The sequence below is a fragment of the Mustela erminea genome, chromosome 11 (genome assembly GCF_009829155.1).
Source record: "Mustela erminea isolate mMusErm1 chromosome 11, mMusErm1.Pri, whole genome shotgun sequence".
NCBI lineage: Eukaryota > Metazoa > Chordata > Mammalia > Carnivora > Mustelidae > Mustela > Mustela erminea.
Genome location: NC_045624.1, coordinates 84,654,194 through 84,672,228, shown reverse-complemented (window position 1 = coordinate 84,672,228; position 18,035 = coordinate 84,654,194). Strand labels below are relative to the sequence as shown.

The 18,035-nt window shown below is 37.0% G+C and overlaps 2 protein-coding genes and 1 non-coding gene across 6 annotated transcripts in view; 1 reads left to right on the top strand and 2 right to left on the bottom strand.

The window, feature by feature from the left end:
* The window catches only part of TMEM60 (transmembrane protein 60), an 80,425-nt gene that overhangs the window by 16,444 nt on the left and 45,946 nt on the right, over positions 1–18,035 (bottom strand). Inside the window, exon 3 of one of the 4 annotated variants that reach the window (XM_032304080.1) lies at positions 14,521–14,729. The exons of 2 other annotated variants lie outside the window; for them this stretch is intronic. In XM_032304080.1, coding sequence (XP_032159971.1) covers positions 14,705–14,729 — 25 coding nt within the window. In that variant the 3' untranslated portion in view covers positions 14,521–14,704. Of the gene's footprint in view, positions 1–14,520; positions 14,730–16,009; positions 16,634–18,035 lie in introns of those variants that run through there. One more of the 4 variants, XM_032304083.1, reaches the window with a different exon arrangement.
* Positions 1–18,035, top strand: part of RSBN1L (round spermatid basic protein 1 like) — a 70,043-nt gene that overhangs the window by 17,073 nt on the left and 34,935 nt on the right. The window lies entirely within an intron of this gene.
* Positions 8,992–9,102, bottom strand: LOC116569734. The gene has a single exon (XR_004277165.1). It is a non-coding gene; the product is annotated as a U6 spliceosomal RNA (small nuclear RNA).

Below are 18,035 nucleotides of genomic sequence, written 5' to 3'. Positions count from 1 at the left end.
TTGTTTGTCTTTGAAATCTGAGATCTCTGTTAGCAGAGTATAACTGTTGAGCTTGACAAACATTTTTAGTGCTTAGGTGCTGTGGTAGGTTTTAGTAAAAATTACAAAATCAACAATACAACGTTTCTGCCTTAAAGAACCTTAAGCAGTCTAGCAGGATACTAGAAAAAGTAATTATAATATTTAATGCTATAAGTTAAACACCACAAGACGGATGGGAAGTAATATTGGGACTAGGCAGATATTAAGAAAGGGAGAAGAGGTGCACGAGGGAGGAGGGGATGTTTGAGAGAACCTTTGAAGGACAGTATGGTAGGATTTCAGTAAAGAAATAAAGGAATTGGGACCCCTGTGTGGCTGAGTCAGTTAGTGTTTGCCTTCAGTTCAGGTTGTCTGGCTCCTTACTCAGTGGGGAGCCTGCTTCACCCTCTGCCTGTCACTCCCCCATTTGTGCATACTTTCTCTCTCTCTCTCTCTCTCTGTCAAATAAGTACATAAGATCTTTAAAAAAATGAAGGAGGGGCACCTGGGTGGCTCAGTGGGTTAAAGCCTCTGCCTTCAGCTCCGGTGGTGATCCCAGGTTTCTGGGATCAAGCCCCGCGTCGGTCCCTCTGCTTGGTGGGGGAGCCTGCTTCCTCCTCTCTCTCTCTCTCTGCCTGCCTGTCTGCCTACTTGTGATCTCTGTCTGTCAGATAAGTAAATATAATCTTTAAAAAAACAATAACAAAAAAAGGAATTCTAGGTAGAGAGCATTATTTGAAGTGTAACATTCATGAAACTTGATAGGAAAACAGTGATGCAATGCCGTAAAAGCTAAAGGAAGAAAATAATTTTGAGATGTTTGATTATAGTTCTGACATTATATATTGCTAAGCATCTTTATCCTAGCCCTTCGCTTCTGATTTTATTTATTTATTTTATTTTATTTTTAGATTTTATTTACTTATTTGTCAGAGAGAGAGAGAGTGAGAGCGAGCACAGGCAGACAGAGTGGAAGGCAGAGGCAGAGGGAGAAGCAGGCTCCCTGCGGAGCAAGGAGCCCGATGTGGGACTCGATCCCAGGACGCTGGGATCACGACTTGAGCCGAAGGCAGCTACTTAACCAACTGAGCCACCCAGGCGTCCCTCGCTTCTGATTTTAAAATATCAGTGTGTTTTATAAGACAAATTCTGTTCTGAAGTCAGTGCAGTTTTGTACATATATAACTTACCCCAAACAATGTCTTCATTGACTCTAAGGCTTTGTGAAGGATATATTATCTATTGCTATGTAACAAACTTAAAACTTCGTGGCCTAAAATACAACCATTTTGTTACATTTGATGATTTTATGTGTCAGAAATTCCAGCAGGATTTACTAGGTGATTTTGCTTCATGCGGGGTTGACTTGGGTTTCTCAGCGGTGGTCAGTTGGTGGCTGGTCTTTTTTAGTAGGTCCCAAGATGGCTTTACTCACTTGGGTGTTTTCTCATCCCTCTGATAACTAGATGCTAAGCTGAGCCCCTCTCTGTCTGTGTCATCTTGGGGCCTTTCCACATAATCTCATCAGGATAGTTGCATTTCTTACATGATAGCTTAGGACTCCAAGAGACCTGAGTGTAAACAGCAAGGCTTCTTATAACCTAGCTTTGGAAGTCTGAATCATTTCCTCCCTGTACACACATTAAGGCATTAATATTTGTAATGTATTACAAATTATAATATATTAAAATAATTAAAATAAATTAAAATAAGAATTTGTAATATATTACATAATAGGTATATTTGTTTTATAAAATTTCTTTTAGAGTACATTCTAAATTGAAAATAGATAAAACACCTATAGGAACATTATTTAATGATATTAATATAAAACTTTTTAAAATTTAGAACTTTAATTCATCGTATGAGAAACATAATTAAGAGTATACAGTAAGAGTAGTGGTTCCTATATATGCTGTTATTATTACTGAAAACTGTATTATTTACTGTTTGCATTATAGAGTATAATAGTAATTAAATACTCTAATTGTATAATGTTGACTTTAGAGATCTAGAATGCCCCATTTTGTGTGTGAATCACATTTTATATAATAGCTGTAGTATAAAATTCAGTGACCAGAGTGTTTTAAGTTTGTGATCTAGATACTGAGTATAATGCCTCAATACTTTTATGTCTTGCTTTTACAATATTTTGAGAGGAGGAAAACTAATTGTACTTCTGTTTTGGAGGCAGATCTTTTGTGGTAGGTCAGTGAAATAAGCCTGACCTGAACTTTTTGATTACAGTAGGAGAGGGAGCCCAGACCACTATTTCTTGTTATGCCTCGCTTGGCTTTCATGTAGCTACATATATCTTTATTTTTTGTTTTCCTTTTAGTGATTCTGTGTTTTTGGGGCTACTGTAATGTACTGTTTTGTCACTCTATGTGTGTTTTTCTAGATGATTTCTGAATGTGATTCTACTATTCCTATTTAATAATGATAAGTGCCTATGATATATATACTGGGCATAGTGTTGGAAATAATGCACATGTTGCCTTTAATCATAAAAATCTAAAAGATAAGTGCTACTATGTTTGACAGATGAGAATACTGAGGCACAACACAGTTAATAAGTAATTTGTTTTGTGTCACTTGGTGGCAGGAGCAGCTGGTAATTAAGTATGTCTAATTACAAAGCCAGAGTTATTTCCAGTGTATTACAGTATGTTTAGAATTTCCTAATACCCAGCTGTCTTAAACTACATCATTTTCAATGTTCTCTTCCTTGTTTTTTTTTTTTTTTTTTGGTCTCAATATGTTAGCCAGAGCAACCTGCTTATTCCTGAATAGTAAAAGAGGAAAGTATTGTACTGTTTGAACATCTCATGATGTCTTCAGGCAGAAACATTTTTTGCATTACTGTATAAAACATAGGACGTTGTTGCTGTAGGAGTCATACTAAATTTTTCCCTTTCTTTAAGAAAAGCAGAAAGAAAGAATCATAAAATACTAGCTGAGAAAGATTCATCAGAGATCAGTTAGCATAAGCCCCCGATTTTTACAAGTAGAAGCAGCAGAAGCTCCATAACGCTCCCTCAGTTCAGCAGTTCACAAGTCCTTAATGTTCTTAGTTACTGGAACTGCACAGGTCTTTCATATCTCAGGGTTCTTAACACGGAGCAGTTTTTACAGTTAAGTCCATAAGGACCTTTAACCGTTTTAGCATTTGCCCTAAGTGTGGATGATTTTCTTCTTAGCCTTCCAAGTTTCTGGAACCCATTTCTGTGTCATTCCTTCCCCTATTATACAACTTCCTACTGGGGAAGTTTTGGTGCAGAAGAGCTAGAAGTAGTGCTGCTACTAGAACAGGTACACAAAGAAGCAGAATTCAAATCATAAGAGAGGGAGGAGGAAGCAGTGGTCATTTCTAGTTGTAGGGATCAAGGAGTCCTTAATGAAAAGCTGAAATTCAGCTGAATCTTGCAGGATGTATAGGATTTTGGTCCGCAAGAGTTGGGATGGGCATAGGCCTTCTACCTAAAGGGAGTAAGACTTGAGTAGTAATGAATAAAAAAATCTAGAATCTTGTGTACATATATATATGGTTGGATAGTAGAAGAAATGATTCATGTGTGAGTCTGCACTATACAGATTCTTGAATGGCATAGTGTGGGCATTTTCTTTTTTATTTACAAAAGGTGTATTCATTTGTTTAAAGTGGAAGAGAGTGACATGATAAACTATAATTTCAAGGAATATTTTTTGGCCACTGCTGGGATTGGTGGAGAGGAGAGAAACAGTAAGTAGGAAAATCACTTCTTTCAAAAGAGAATTAATCAATTATGATGATAGTTGTGGGAAGGGAAAGGAAGATGGACATATTTCAGTAGATTGAACTAAGCAAGTGCTTTAATGTTAGGGAAAAACTGAAGAGGGGAGTATAAAGGTTTTGAGAATTTTGAATTTGGATGGCTATTAATGGAATTAAAAGAAAGGCTTGAATCTTATTTATATAAGAAAGATGATAATTTTGGTGTTAAATATTTTTTAATTAAAATTTTTTATTCTTTAAAAATTTATTTATTATTTTTATTGACATATAATGTATTATTTGCCCCAGAAGCACAGGTCTGTGAATAGTCAGGCTTACACACTTCACAGCACTCACCATTTCACATACCCTCCCCAATGTCCATAACCAACCACCCTTTCCATACCCCCCTTACCCCAGCAACCCTCGGTTTGTTTTGTGAGAGTAGGAGTCTCTTACGGATTTTCTCCCTCCCAGTCTCATCTTGTTTCATTTTTTCTTTCCCTACCTCCCAGACCTCCCACTCTGCCTCTCAAATTCCTCATATCAGGGAGATCATATGATAATTGTTTTTCTCTGATTGACTTATTTCGCTCAGCCTAATACCCTCTAGTTCCATCCATGTTGTTGCAAATGGCAAGGTTTCATTTCTTTTGATGGCTGCATAGTATTCCTGTGTGTGTGTGTGTGTGTGTGTGTGTGTGTGTGTGCGCGCGTGTGTGTGTGTATTATTTATATATATATATATCACATCATCTTTATCCATTCATCTGTGGATGGACACCTAGGTTCTTTCCATAGTTTGGCTACTGTGGATATTGCTGCTATAAACATTCAGGTGCATGTGCCCCTTAGGATCACTACATTTGTGTCTTTAGGGTAAATACCCAGTAGTGCGATTGCTGGGATGTAGGGTAGCTCTGTTGTCAACTTTTTGAGGAACCTCCATGCTATTTTCCAGAGTGGCTGCACCAGCTTGCATTCCCACCAACAGTGTAGGAGGGTTCCCCTTTCTCCGCATCCTCGCCAGCATCTGTCGTTTCCTGACTTGTTAATTTTAGCCATTCTGACTGGTGTGAGGTAGTATCTCATTGTGGTTTTGATTTGTATTTCTCTGATGCTGAGTGATGTTGAGCATTTTTTCATGTGTCTGTTCATGTCCTCTGCCCATTTTTTGATTGGATTATTTGTTCTTTGGGTGTTGAGTTTGATAAGTTTTTTATAGATTTTGGATACTAACCCTTTATCTGATAAGTCATTTGTGAATATTTTCTCCCATTCTGTCAGTTGTCTTTTGGTTTTGTTGACTGTTTCCTTTGCTGTGCAAAAGCTTTTGGTCTTCATGAAGTGCCAGTAGCTCATTTTTGTCCTTGCATCCCTTACCTTTGGTGATGTTTCTAGGAAGAAGTTGCTGTGGCTAAGGTCGAAGAGGTTGCCACCTGTGTTCTTCTCAAGGATTTTGATGGATTCCTGTCTCACATTGAGGTCTTTCATCCATTTTGAGTCTATTTTTGTGTGTGGTGTAGGGAAATGGTCCAGTTTCATTTTTCTGAATGTGGCTGTCCAACTTTCCCAATACCATTTGTTGAAGAGACTATCTTTTTTCCATTGAACATTATTTTCTGCTTTGTCGAAGATTAGTGGACCATGGAGTTGAGGGTCTATTTCTGGGCTCTGTTCTGTTCCATTGATCTATGTGTCTGTTTTTGTGCCAGTACCATACTGTCTTGATGATGACAGCTTTGTAATAGAGCTTGAAGTCTGGAATTGTGATGCCACCAACTTTGGCTTTCTTTTCCAACATTCCTCTGGCTATTTGGGGTCTTTTTTGGTTCCATATAAAGTTTAAGATTATTTGTTCCAGTTGTTTGAAAAAAAAAATTGATGGGATTTTGAAAGGGATTGCATTAAATGTGTAGATTGCTTTAGGTAGCATAGACATTTTCACAGTATTTGTTCCTCCAGTCCTTGAGCATGGAACGTTTTTCCATTTCATTGTGTCTTCCTCAGTTTCTCTCATGAGTACTTTATAGTTTCTGAGTACAAATTCTTTGCCTCTTTGATTAGGTTTATTCCTAGGTATCTTATTGTTTTGGGTATAGTTGTAAATGGGATCGACTCCTTAATTTCTCTTTCTTCTGTCTTGTTGTTGGTGTAGAGAAATGCAACTGATTTCTGTGCATTGATTTTATATTCTGACACTTTACTGAATTCCTGTACAAGTTCGAGCAGATTTGGAGTGGAGTCTTTTGGGTTTTTCACATAAAGTATCATATCATCTGCAGAGAGTGAGAGTTTGACTTCTTCTTTGCCGATTTGGATGCCTTTAATTTCTTTTTGTTGTCTGATTGCTGAGGCTAGGACTTCTAGTACTTTGTTTGCCATGTTCCTGACATTAGGGGAAAAGCTCTCAGTTTGTCCCCATTGAGAATGATAACTATCTAGCTGAACTCCTGCAACTTGATGTCATTTTAGTCTGCTACTCCTCCGCCATCTTGCCTCTCCAGTTTTTTAATTTTTTAAGTCATTTCTGTACCCAGTGTGGGGCTTGAACTCACTACCTAGAGATCAAGAGTTGCAGGCTCTGCTGACTGAGGTAGCCAGGTGCCCCAGGATGTTAAATATCTCCTATGGAGATGACATGGTGAAGTTTGGCCAAGCGGCTGGGTTGAGATACTAGTTTGGGGATTCATTTGCCTAATGGTTAACATTTTAAATCTTGGGAATTCATTTTTAGACAAGGATAGAGAATGAAGAAAGAAGTACACCTAAGATAAAATCCTAAGGAGAATGTGCAGGTTTTTATGATGGGATCCTGAGTTATGGAGTCGTCAGGATAGTGCAGTGCCATTGACCTTAGGAGAAGTTTTGAGTAAGACACTAGTGATGTCTCTTGCAGTGAGGACTAATAAAAAAAAGGCTGTTAAGTGAAATATGTCAATCAGAGAAGACAGTTATCATATGACACTCACATGTGGAATTTAAGAAACAAAACAAAGCATTATAGGGGAAGAGAGGAAAAAATAAAACAGGATGAAACCAGAGATCGAAATAAACCGTAAGAGACTCAGTCATAGGAAACTGACTGAGGGTAGCTGGAGGGGAGGTGAGTGTGAGAATGTGGTTACTGGGTGATGGACAGTAAGGAGGGCATATGATATAATGAGCACTGGTATTATAAGACTGATGAATGTGCACTGAGCTCTACTTCTGAAACCAATAATTTGTTATGTTGGTTATTTGAATTAAATAAAAAGATGAAAAAATAAATGAGTGCTGACAACATAGCCTTAAAGCAAGTCTTTTTAAAAACGAGTGTTCTTTTTTTTTTTTTTTTAAAGATTTATTTATTTATTTATTTGACAGAGAGAGAGAGAGAGAGAGAGAGAGGGAGAGATCACAAGTAGGCAGAGAGGCAGGCAGAGAGAGAGAGGAAGGGAAGCAGGCTCCCCGCTGAGCAGAGAGCCCGATGCGGGACTCGATCCCAGGACCCTGAGATCATGACCTGAGCTGAAGGCAGCGGCTTAACCCACTGAGCCACCCAGGCGCCCCAAAAACGAGTGTTCTAAACAGTGCTTCTATATCATACGTAGAATGGCTCAATGATTTGATCAGATAATTAAATATTCTCATTAAATATTTGTATACCAGAAGAATAAATAAAATCTTAAAAAAAAGGCTGAGAAGGCATTAATCCTCTTTTTACTTTATCTTTAATTTTTTCCTTTCCATTTTTGTAATGTTACTTTCCTTTTACCTCCCCACTTCAGTTCTGTATTATTTCTCATCTTCTCCTCTTTCCTGCTTGTTTTAAATTCTGTTTGTAGCTATACCTACTCCTGTTGGGGGAGGGTGATCAGGAAGATCAGTGTTGTGTCTAAGATCAGCTTAGACTAACTGATTTCATAGACTGCATTATTACAGTGTGAATCATGGCACATACCTAAAGCAGGCAAAAATGTGATAGCATAAAGTCTGTTTGAGGTTTGTGCTGCAAAAATATATTGTGGCTGAAAGCTTTAGTAGGAAATTCTACCAATACTTCTGAAGAGGTAAGTGTGGATTTTTATGACACTTTTTTTATTACTATTTTTTGTGTAAGCTCTTCGCCCAATGTGGGGCTTGAACTCATGACCCTGAGATCGAGAGTTGCTTTACTGACTGAGCCAGCCAGGCCCCCCATGACACGTCTTTAAAAAAAAAAAATTCTAATGAACCTGTATAAGGATCCTGTTCTGTACAAAAATTTTTGGTTTAATGAGTCGTGGTATAGTATGGGATTTCTGTCTTTTCCTTAAAATCTCTTAAGTCTAACAAACATTGTATGTATTATGTACATATTCAGAATACATATATAATTATATCATATTTTCTCCTTTTGTTCTTTTTATTAACTATAGCATGATCTTGAGATAATGTATATAAAGTGAGGTAGAAATGCACTTAAACAATTTTAACAAAGGGAGTACTTTGTAAAAATTAAGAGTATTTTCTTGTGTGTGTGCGTATTAGGTTATATATTAATTCATTGTTATATTTTGAAGTGCTTTTTTCTTCGTTTTCTGATAGACATTAAGTGATTTATTTAAAGATAAATCTTTGAAAAAATACTTGTCTGAACATAATTATCCATTCTTCTTTCAGGAAAGAGATGTAGGCTAACAATTACATAAGCAATAAATATGAATCCCTTTCTGTCATAGAGATTATAATTAATAAGTATAAATAATTTAGAAGTAAAGGAAATAAAAATCAGGACTTCCTTTTATTCCTTCTACAGGAGTAAACTCTGGTAGGTGTTTTGTGTTCTCCCTTCCAGACTTTTTCCTGTGCATTTACATACATACATAAATATATGTACACACAGAAAAGAATATGTAGCCTATTTTTAAAAACCTAAATATGCTATGTGCATTTTTTTAGAACTTGCTTATTTTACTTAACAGTGTGTCTTGGAGCTCTGTCCATTACATAAAGTGAAATTTATACACATATATACACAAACTGTGTGTGTCTGTGTTACGTATGTATATATGTATAGTTGACACACAGTGCCACATTAGCCTCATGCACACAAACTGTCTGTATGTATTTCTTATTTATTTATTTGACTTTGGTTGACACACAGTAGCACATTGGCCTCAGGTATACCAAATAGTGATTTGACAGTTTATACATATGCTATGCTCAGCACAAGTGCAGCCACCATCTGTTCCATAAATATGGAAGGATTCATGAATTTGCATGTCTTTCTTGCTCAGGGGCCATGCTAATCTTCTCTGTATGGTTCCAATTCCAATTTTTGTGTATGTGCTGCTGAATTAAGCATTGTATTTCTTTCTTTTAAGTTTTGCCTTTATACATTTTTATAAATATAATTTTTAGTAATTCCTTTATTTTCAAATAGTTTTAAATTTAAGAAAAATTACAGAGTACAGAGTGCCCACGTATTGTGTACTTTTTCTTTTTGTATCTTGTACTTTCTCTTACTAAAATTTCACATTTGTATTGTACATTTGTCATAGTTAATCAGTATTGATACAGTATCATTAACTAAAGACCATATTTAATTCAGGTTTTCTTAGTGTCATTTTTCTGTTCAAGGAATCCCACCCAAGATACTGTATTACATTTGGTCATCATGTCTACCTAGGCTTTTCTTGACTATGGCAGTTTCCTCAAACTTTTCTTGCTTTTGATTACCTTGATGGTTTGAGGAGTACTGATCAGGCATTTTGTAAAATGTTCCTCAATTGGGATTTGTTTTATGTTTTTCTCATGATTAGAAATGGGCTACTGGTTTTTGAGAGGAAGGCCATGACTTTAAGAATAAATTTTACTAAAAAAAAATCAAGGGGTGCTTGGCTGGCTCAGGTAGTTAAGTGTCCAACTCTTCGTTTTGGCTCAGGTCATGATCTCAAGGGTCCTGGGATTAAGCACCCCCCCCTCGCTGCAGGGAGTCCCCTTGAAAAGTCTCTTCCTCTGCCCCTCCCCCCGAGTTGCACACATGTGCACACGCTCTTTCTCTCTCAAATAAATAAAATAAATCTTAAAAAAAAAAAAAAAAACAAGTAGAACTGAAAGGTTTATAATGAGAAATGGCCCTGTTTCCATTCCCTGCCCTAGCCACCAGCTGTTAACTCTTTTAGTTCTCATCTCTTAATTCCAAATTTCTGAATAAAGTGTTCATACAGCCTTTTGATTTTTGATTAAAAGTTTTAGGCATATATTGCATTCTTGTTAAGATTAAAAATAATTTAGCATTTTTATAACCTAGCTTTTTTATCCAGTAGTTTCATAAAACTTAGTTGTAACATAATAATCAGTGTTAATTATGACTTGGCAAATACTTTTGAGTGCAGATCAGAGATCCTTTTCTGTACAGCCTTCTGGGTTTTCATAATACTTAAAAATTACCTCTCTTTACACATAGATGGTCCCCACCTTAAAATGACTTACAATTTTTTGACTTGAGTATAGTGGGAAAGTGACGCAATTCAGTTAGAAATCATACTTTTGAATTTTGAACTGTGCTTTTTGAATTAGCAATATGTTGTAGGATATTTTCTGGTGATGCTGGGTGGGGCAATGAGCTATAATGCCAGTCAACCATGGGATCACAAGAGTCAACAACCCAAACATTTATAACCATTCTATCCCCATAAAACGGTTTATTTAAAATATTCAAAAATTACTTAAGATACTCAACACTTTAATATAAAATAGTCTTTGTGTTGGATGATTTTGTCCAACTGTAGGCTAATGTAAGTGCTCTGAGCCCATTTAGTAAGTTAGGTGTATTAAATGCATTTTTGAGTTAATGTTACTTTGAATTTACAATGAATGGGTTTACTGAGATGAAATCCCTTTGTAAGTCAAGCAAGATCTGTTTATATCTGTTGCATATTCATTTTCTGTCCTGTTCTCTTTGTTGTGTGATAATTCCTCTTTATTCCTGGAGGTACTTTCTGCAGTGCTCTCTTGCTGTCCTTCAGTCTGAACTGGCTGCCCTTTAAGCCAGCTGCACAGCTTTCATACGGATAGTTCCTTATGTGCTCGCTTCGGCAGCACATATATGGATAGTTCCTTGTGTGCCCGCCTGTGCTCAGTCTCCTATTTCCTTGGTCTCATGCCTTCTTCTTCCTTTGTTTACTCCTTCATTTACTTGAACATATCCTAAAGGGGGATGCATGTGTGGTAAAAATGTTTGAATTTTTGCTTGTCTGATCATGTCTTCCCTCATATTTGATTGATAATTTGGCAGATGAAAGAATGCTAAGTTAAAAATTCTAAGTTAAGGGTGCCTGGGTGGCTCAGTGGGTTTGGCTCGGGTCATGATCTCAGGGTCCTGGGATCAAGTTCCACGTCGGACTCTCTGCTCAGCAGGGAGCCTGCTTCCCTTCCTCTCTCTCTCTGCCTGTCTCTCTGCCTACTTGGGATCTCTCTCTCTCTCTCTCTCTGTGTCAAATAAATAAATAAATAAATAAATCTTTTTAAAAAAAAAGAAAAAGAAAAAAAAGAAAAAAATTCTAAGTTAAAAAGCATTCTGGAGGCACTTGTTTGTTGTATTGCTTTCTAGCATCTACTGTCATATTCAAGAGTTCCACACTATTACCTGATCTTTTGTATGTGATCTGGTTTTGTTTTGTTTTATTTTGTATTGTTTTAATTCCTTAGGAGACTTTTAGGATCTTTTCTTTATCTCTGATGTACCTGGTATGTGTGTGTGAGAAGGAGGGCTACCACTGTGAATTCCATTCTTTGTGCTCATCCCTTAATGGAATCATCATTTTGGTGTCTGATCTTTTCTGGGAAAATTTCTTTTATTTATTTATTTTGGTATTTTTCTTCCCTATAAAATTCTGTTTTCCTTTTCTGAAATTTCAGTTAATTTGATATTGGATCTTCTGAATCTTTTGGGAATCTGGTCCTTGAGGTCACCTTATTTTCTGCTGTTTTCCACTTCTTTGTCTTGTTGTTCTTCTTCTGGAAGATTATCTCAACTTTATCTTCTAACTTTTGAGCTTTTCAGTTTTGCTATTTTATTTTTAAATTCTAAATGTTCTTTTTTCCTAATTCAGTTCAGTTTAAGCACTTAGAGAAGTGCAGTCAGCTTGTTTTTATCTCCACCCTTTGCCTTACCTGGGGTACCTGAGTTTCAAGCCTGTTCCTTTTCTCCTGAAAAGGAAAAGTGGATGTTTGCCTTAAGGAGTGAGATTGAGTGATTACTTGACTTTCTGTGACAAGGGTGGGAAGACTGGGAAGTCCAACTATTTTTTATATAAATTTTTAAATGATGTCGATTGTTTTAAGACTCCTGTGTGTGGTGTGTATACAACAGATGTATATGTGTATATGTTTGCATGTACTTAGATCTGTGTACATGACAGATGTGGGATCATTTTATAGATTTACATTTATATATGTTAAATTGCCATTTTCTTCTAACATTTCATGAACATTGTCCCCACTTCATGATATTAACCATTATTCAGTCGTGATTTTTTTTTTTTTAAGATTTTATTTATTTGACAGAGATCACAAGCAGGCAGAGAGGTAGGCAGAGAGAGGTGGGGGAAGAAGGCTCCCTGCTGAGCAGAGAACCCGACGCGGGGCTCGATCCCAGGACCCCGGGATCATGACCCGAGCCGAAGGCAGAGGCCTTAACCCCCTGAGCCACCCAGACGTCCCCAGTCATGATTTTTAATGGCTTTGTAATTTCCCATTAATGAATATACCCAAATTTATTTAATCAGTCTCCCTTTATTAAGCCTTTAAGTTATTTACAGTTTTTTGTAATTGTAAATAATATGAGATGAGGACTCCTGTACATATATATTTGTGCTGGGTTGTTACTTCCTTTTTATTAAATACTAGCAGTGGATTTCTGGGATCATAAGAATGATTGGGCTTTTGTTTTGTTTTTGTTTTTCAGAGAAGGGGAAGAGGGAAAGGGAGAGAGAGACTCTCACACAGGCTCCATGCCTAGAACGCAGCCTGTCACAGGGCTCCATCTGTTGACTCTGAGATCATAACCTGAGCCAAAATCAAGTCTGAGCCACCCAGGCACCAGGTGCAAGGTTGAACTTTTTTTAAAGATTCTTTTTTTAAAGATTTTATTTATTTATTTGACAGACAGAGATCATAAGTAGGCAGAGAGGCAGGCAGAGAGAGAGAGGAGGAAGCAGGCTCCCCGCCAAGCAGAGAGCCCTATGTGGGGCTCGATTCCAGGACCCTGGGACCATGACCTGAGCTGAAGGCAGAGGCTTTGACCCACTGAGCCACCCAGGCGCCCCAGATTGAACTTTAAAAAAAAAAAAAAATTATATTTTTGAGAGAAAGAGAGAGCATGAGAGGGGCTTGGGAGAGGGAGAAGCAGACTCCCCACTGAGCAGGAAGCCCGATGGGGGGTTGGGGGGCTTGATGCTGGGACTCTGGGATCCTGACCTGAGTTGAAGGCAGATGCTTAAGCGGCTGAGCCACCCAGGCACTCCAGATTGAGCTTTTTTTTGATGTTAATTTGACATTAAGAGTTTTTGGAATTTGTTTTATGTCCTTTGCACCTTTTTCTATTTTTTTTTTTTTTAAGCTTCATTTATTTACTAGAGAGAAAAGGCAGGTGAATACCCATGCTCCTAGGGGGTGGGGGGAGGGGCAGAGGGAGAAGAAGAGAAAATCCCAAGCAGGCTTCCTGCTGGCATGGAGCAGGAAACAGGGCTCCCTCTCAAGATTCTGAGACCAGGACTTGAGCCAAAATATAGAGTCAGTTGCTGAACCAACTGATACACTTAGGCTCTCCTGCAGTGTTATTTTTTCTAATATTTTTTCTATTTTTTAAAAAAAAATAGTATGTTGTAAGAATTTTTCCTATAAAAAGAGATCTATATAAAAAGAAATTACCACATGGTCTTTTTTTTTTTAAGTTAATTTTTTAAATTTATTTGACAGACAGAGATCACAAGTAGGCAGAGAGGCAGGCAGAGAGAGAGAGAGGAGGAAGCAGGCTCACTGCCGAGCAGAGAGCCCGATGTGGGTCTCGATCCCAGGATCCTGAGATCTTGACCCGAGCCGAAGGCAGAGGCTTCAGCCCACTGAGCCACCCAGGCACCCCTACCACATGGTCTTTTAAGGAAAATTATTGTTTTTATTATTGAGACTTTACACACAATAAAATTGTGGATCCCTAATGTTTTTGGAGGAGTGGTTTCATTAAATCTTAGGATTTTTTGTTAAAAGCAACCAGGGCAGTTAGAAAAGGGAAATACAAATTTGAGGAACTGCTCCTGAAAGGCTGTAAGGACTAAGAATTTACTTCCTTGCTATGGTATGATAAGGAAAGGAAGGAAGAATTAACAAAGATCAATGTAGAGCACATAAAAGAAAAGAAAGTCATGATGTACTGTAGAAAATAACACAATAATTTCTTACTATGTCACAGGCTCTGTTTCATGACTCAAACATTGAGGTAAAGCCTTAAAAAAAGGCTCTACTTAAAAAACATATATGAGGTGTGCCTGGGTGGCTCAGTGGGTTAAGCCTCTGCCTTCGGCTCAGGTCATGATCTCAGGGTTCTGGGATCGAGTCCCGCATCGCGCTCTCTGCTCAGCAGGGAACCTGCTTCTCTCTTTCTCTCTCTCTCTCTCTGCCTGCCTCTCCATCTACGTGTGATTTCTGTCTGCCAAATAAATAAATAAAATCTTTAAAAACAAAACAAAAGAAAAAAATCATATATGATACAATGCTTATAAGGAGAAAGATACATTTATAGCAGAAAGAATACAATGTGAAATTTGCTGTAATAAGGCTAGATATAACCTGCCTACTGTATTATATAGGATAGTATTAATGGGCCTGGTTTGATTTTGTAGCACAGAGTGATGAGAATGAGCCTGTTTGTTGGTGACTGCCAGAAGTTATAGCTGTCACCTCTCATACGTGGAATGATAAATGATACCTGAGAAAATAAAAATTAAATGATACTCAAATACTGTTTTTTAGTTTTAAACAGGTAAATTTTGTTTTGTTTTTGTATTCATCAATATGAGTATGATAATGAGTTTAAATATGTCACAATGAAAAGAATATATTTCTTAGATTTTTTAAACAGGGAAGTATATAATACATTTTTGAAAGTTATTAGAACGATTAAAAAATAGTGGCAGTCTTCTGTTATTTAAAACTATGAATTAATTCATAAGATTCGAGATAAATGGATTTTTGTTGTATTATGAATCTCTTAAGGGGTGCCTGGGTGGCTCAGTTGGTTCAGCAAGTCTGTCTCTTGATTTCATTTCAGGTCATGATCTCAGGGTTGTGAGATCTAACCCCCAGTCAGGCTCCATGCTGGGCGTGGAGCCTGCTTAAGAGTCTCATTCTTCCTCTGTGTCCCTCTCTTATTCTCCCCCTCCCTCTCTTTCTAAAAAAATTTAAAAATTAAAGAAATCTCTTAAAAGGATTCTCTAACAATGCTTTTTATAAGTTTGACTTTCTCCTTACTGAAGTGATTCACCTAATATTTGTGTGTGTATGCTTTCATCTCTGTATTATAATGACTTTAGTACAGGTGAAGACTAGTAAATTTTATTATAACCAAATGAAAACAATTATTTGTTTTTAAGAACTGATTTTGCATAGCTTTACCAGCAGTAGGAATCAAATGATATTGTTGATTGTAACACTCTTTAGTACGCCACTATTATTTATTTTTATCTTTTGCATGTAAGTGCTCAGTAGAAATATATTGCTAAATAAATAGAATATGTTATATTATATTATTATAGAAAAATCCCTTTTATATCTTATTTGAAGTTATTTTAATCAGTTTTCTTTTTTATATCTTAACTTTTACATACAGTGTATATCTTTAGCACATGTGTATTTTTCCACACATGTAATTTATAGTTTGTTCTGGTTCATAATGACTTAGTCATTTATTCCGTTTCCTTTTCTCCATTCTTATATTCCTTCTGCTCCTGTAGGTTCAAACTCTATAATGGGTCTGTTTGTATCTGTTTTTCCTCTGTCCCCTGACCCCCTTTTTATTTTTATTTTTTAATTATTTACTTTCATTTTTAATTTTTTAAAAAAGATTTCATTTGTTAGAGGGTGAGAGAGAGAGAGAGCATGAGCAGGGAGGGGGGAGAGGGAGAAGCAGACTCTCCTGCTGAGCAGGGAGCCCCATGTGGGGCTCAATCCCAGGATCCTGGGATAATGATAAGGCAGACACTTAACTGACTGAGCCATGCAGGCATTCCTCCCCCCACCTTTATTTTTAAAATAAAACTTGTAGTCCTTGTGTTAAGTTGGACTTTTCAAAATAGGTATTTTCTTGTTCTTATGGTAGAGTGATTTTTACTTTTATTCCAATAATTAGCTAAATATTCCTTCCAAACCTTAGGTTAGACTATGAAGGATAAAAATCATACAAATTCTTGGTCATGAAGAGAAATGATTTTTTAAGAATGACAGTTTTTTAAAGAACAATATGTTACAGTAAACATGGGGCTAGGGAGCTGTTTTCCTTGTGAAAAGATGTAGAAGTGCCTTTTTTGAGTATGAATGCATTATAATGTAATGACAGCAGAGTTGAGATTTTTATAGACGGTGGTGTTTTGAATTGTTATGACCAAAAAATGTTTATTATGGCCCAACACTATGGATAGAGAGCTAGACATAGATAATATAAGGCTTATATCTTTGCAGTATGCTTTTGTATATATTTCCTATTTAATCTTTATATAAACTCCATTTTACAGCTGAAATGGGAGATCTGAAAGTTTGTTATCAAGGTTGCAGAACTTGATCTAGGTCTTCTGAACTTGTAGGCTTTCCACTTTGTTTTAGCTGTAACATGTTTACCTGTAACATATAAACACATTATAACATCTTTGTGTTATCTGTAACATGATGATGAAACATTTTTTTTTTTTGATGATGAAACATTTAATGGAGGCATTTAAAATTAGCTTTTTTAAAAGATTTTATTTATTTATTTGACAGAGAGAGAGAGATCACAAGTAAGCAGAGAGGCAGGCAGGGGCGGCGGTGGGGGTGGGGAGGCAGGTGAAGTTAGATTTTGAAAAAGGATATGCCCTGACAAGAAGCAAAAATTCTAGGAAGAGTGAAAGATAGCTTGAAAGATTGAGACAGGTATGTAGGTTGGGACAGCAGTTATCCCACAAAAATGCTTTTCTGCTATGAATATATAGGATGACTTGTTTGCTTCCTTTCCTTAGAAGGTTTTGAGTGTGGGGTGGGAGGTAACTATAGTTACGTTGTCCATCACTCTTCTTGTCTTGGCAGTGCCATTGTTTTGTTTCTGGATGTTTGTCATATAACGACTTAATGTCTTCAGTTTATCTTTGCATAGCATTATACCAGCAGGCATATTCTAGGACCTTTTTTCCTGTTTTATGAAATTAATATGGTCCTTTTGGAGAGACTTTAAAACTTTTTGCTACTTAAAAATAATGGCTTTTAGGGGTGCCTGCCTGGCTCAGTCAGTAGAGCTTGTGACTCTTGATTTTGGGGTCATGAATTCAAGTCCCACCTTGGGTGTAGAATTTATTTTTTTTTTTAATTTTTTTAAAAAAGATTTTATTTATTTATTTGACAGAGATTACAAGTAGGCAGAGAGGCAGGCAGAGACAGGAGGAAGCAGCCACCCTGCTGAGCAGAGAGCCCGATGCAGGGCTCGATCCCAGGATCCTGAGATCATGACCTGAGCCGAAGGCAGAGGCTATAACCCACTGAGTGACCCAGGCACCCCCTAGAATTTACTTTAAAAAACAATGGCTTTTAATAATTCTACACCTTGGGTGTAGAATTTACTTTAAAAAAATAATGGCTTTTAATAATTTGTGCTATTATCTTTCAGTCTGATTTTTTTGAATGTGTTTGTATTATATTTTCAAAAAATTGGGATATATATTGGGGCACCTGGGTGACACAGTTGTTTAAGCAGTTAAGTGGCCAATTCTTGGTTTCAGCTCGGATCCTGATCTTGGGGTCATTGGATCCAGCCCCATGCTCAGCATGGAGTCTGCTCAAGATTCTTCCTTCTTCTCCCTTTGCCTCCACCCATGCTCCTGCTCTCAGAGATAGATGGATGGATGGATGGATGGATGGTTAGATGGATAAGGATGTATAGGTGCAGGAGTTGTGTGTAGAAAATCTGTGTGCACTTTCTCTTCAGTTTTGCTGAGAACCTAAAACCTCTCCAAAAAATAAAGGCTGGGAGCCCCTGGGTGGCTCAGGCGGT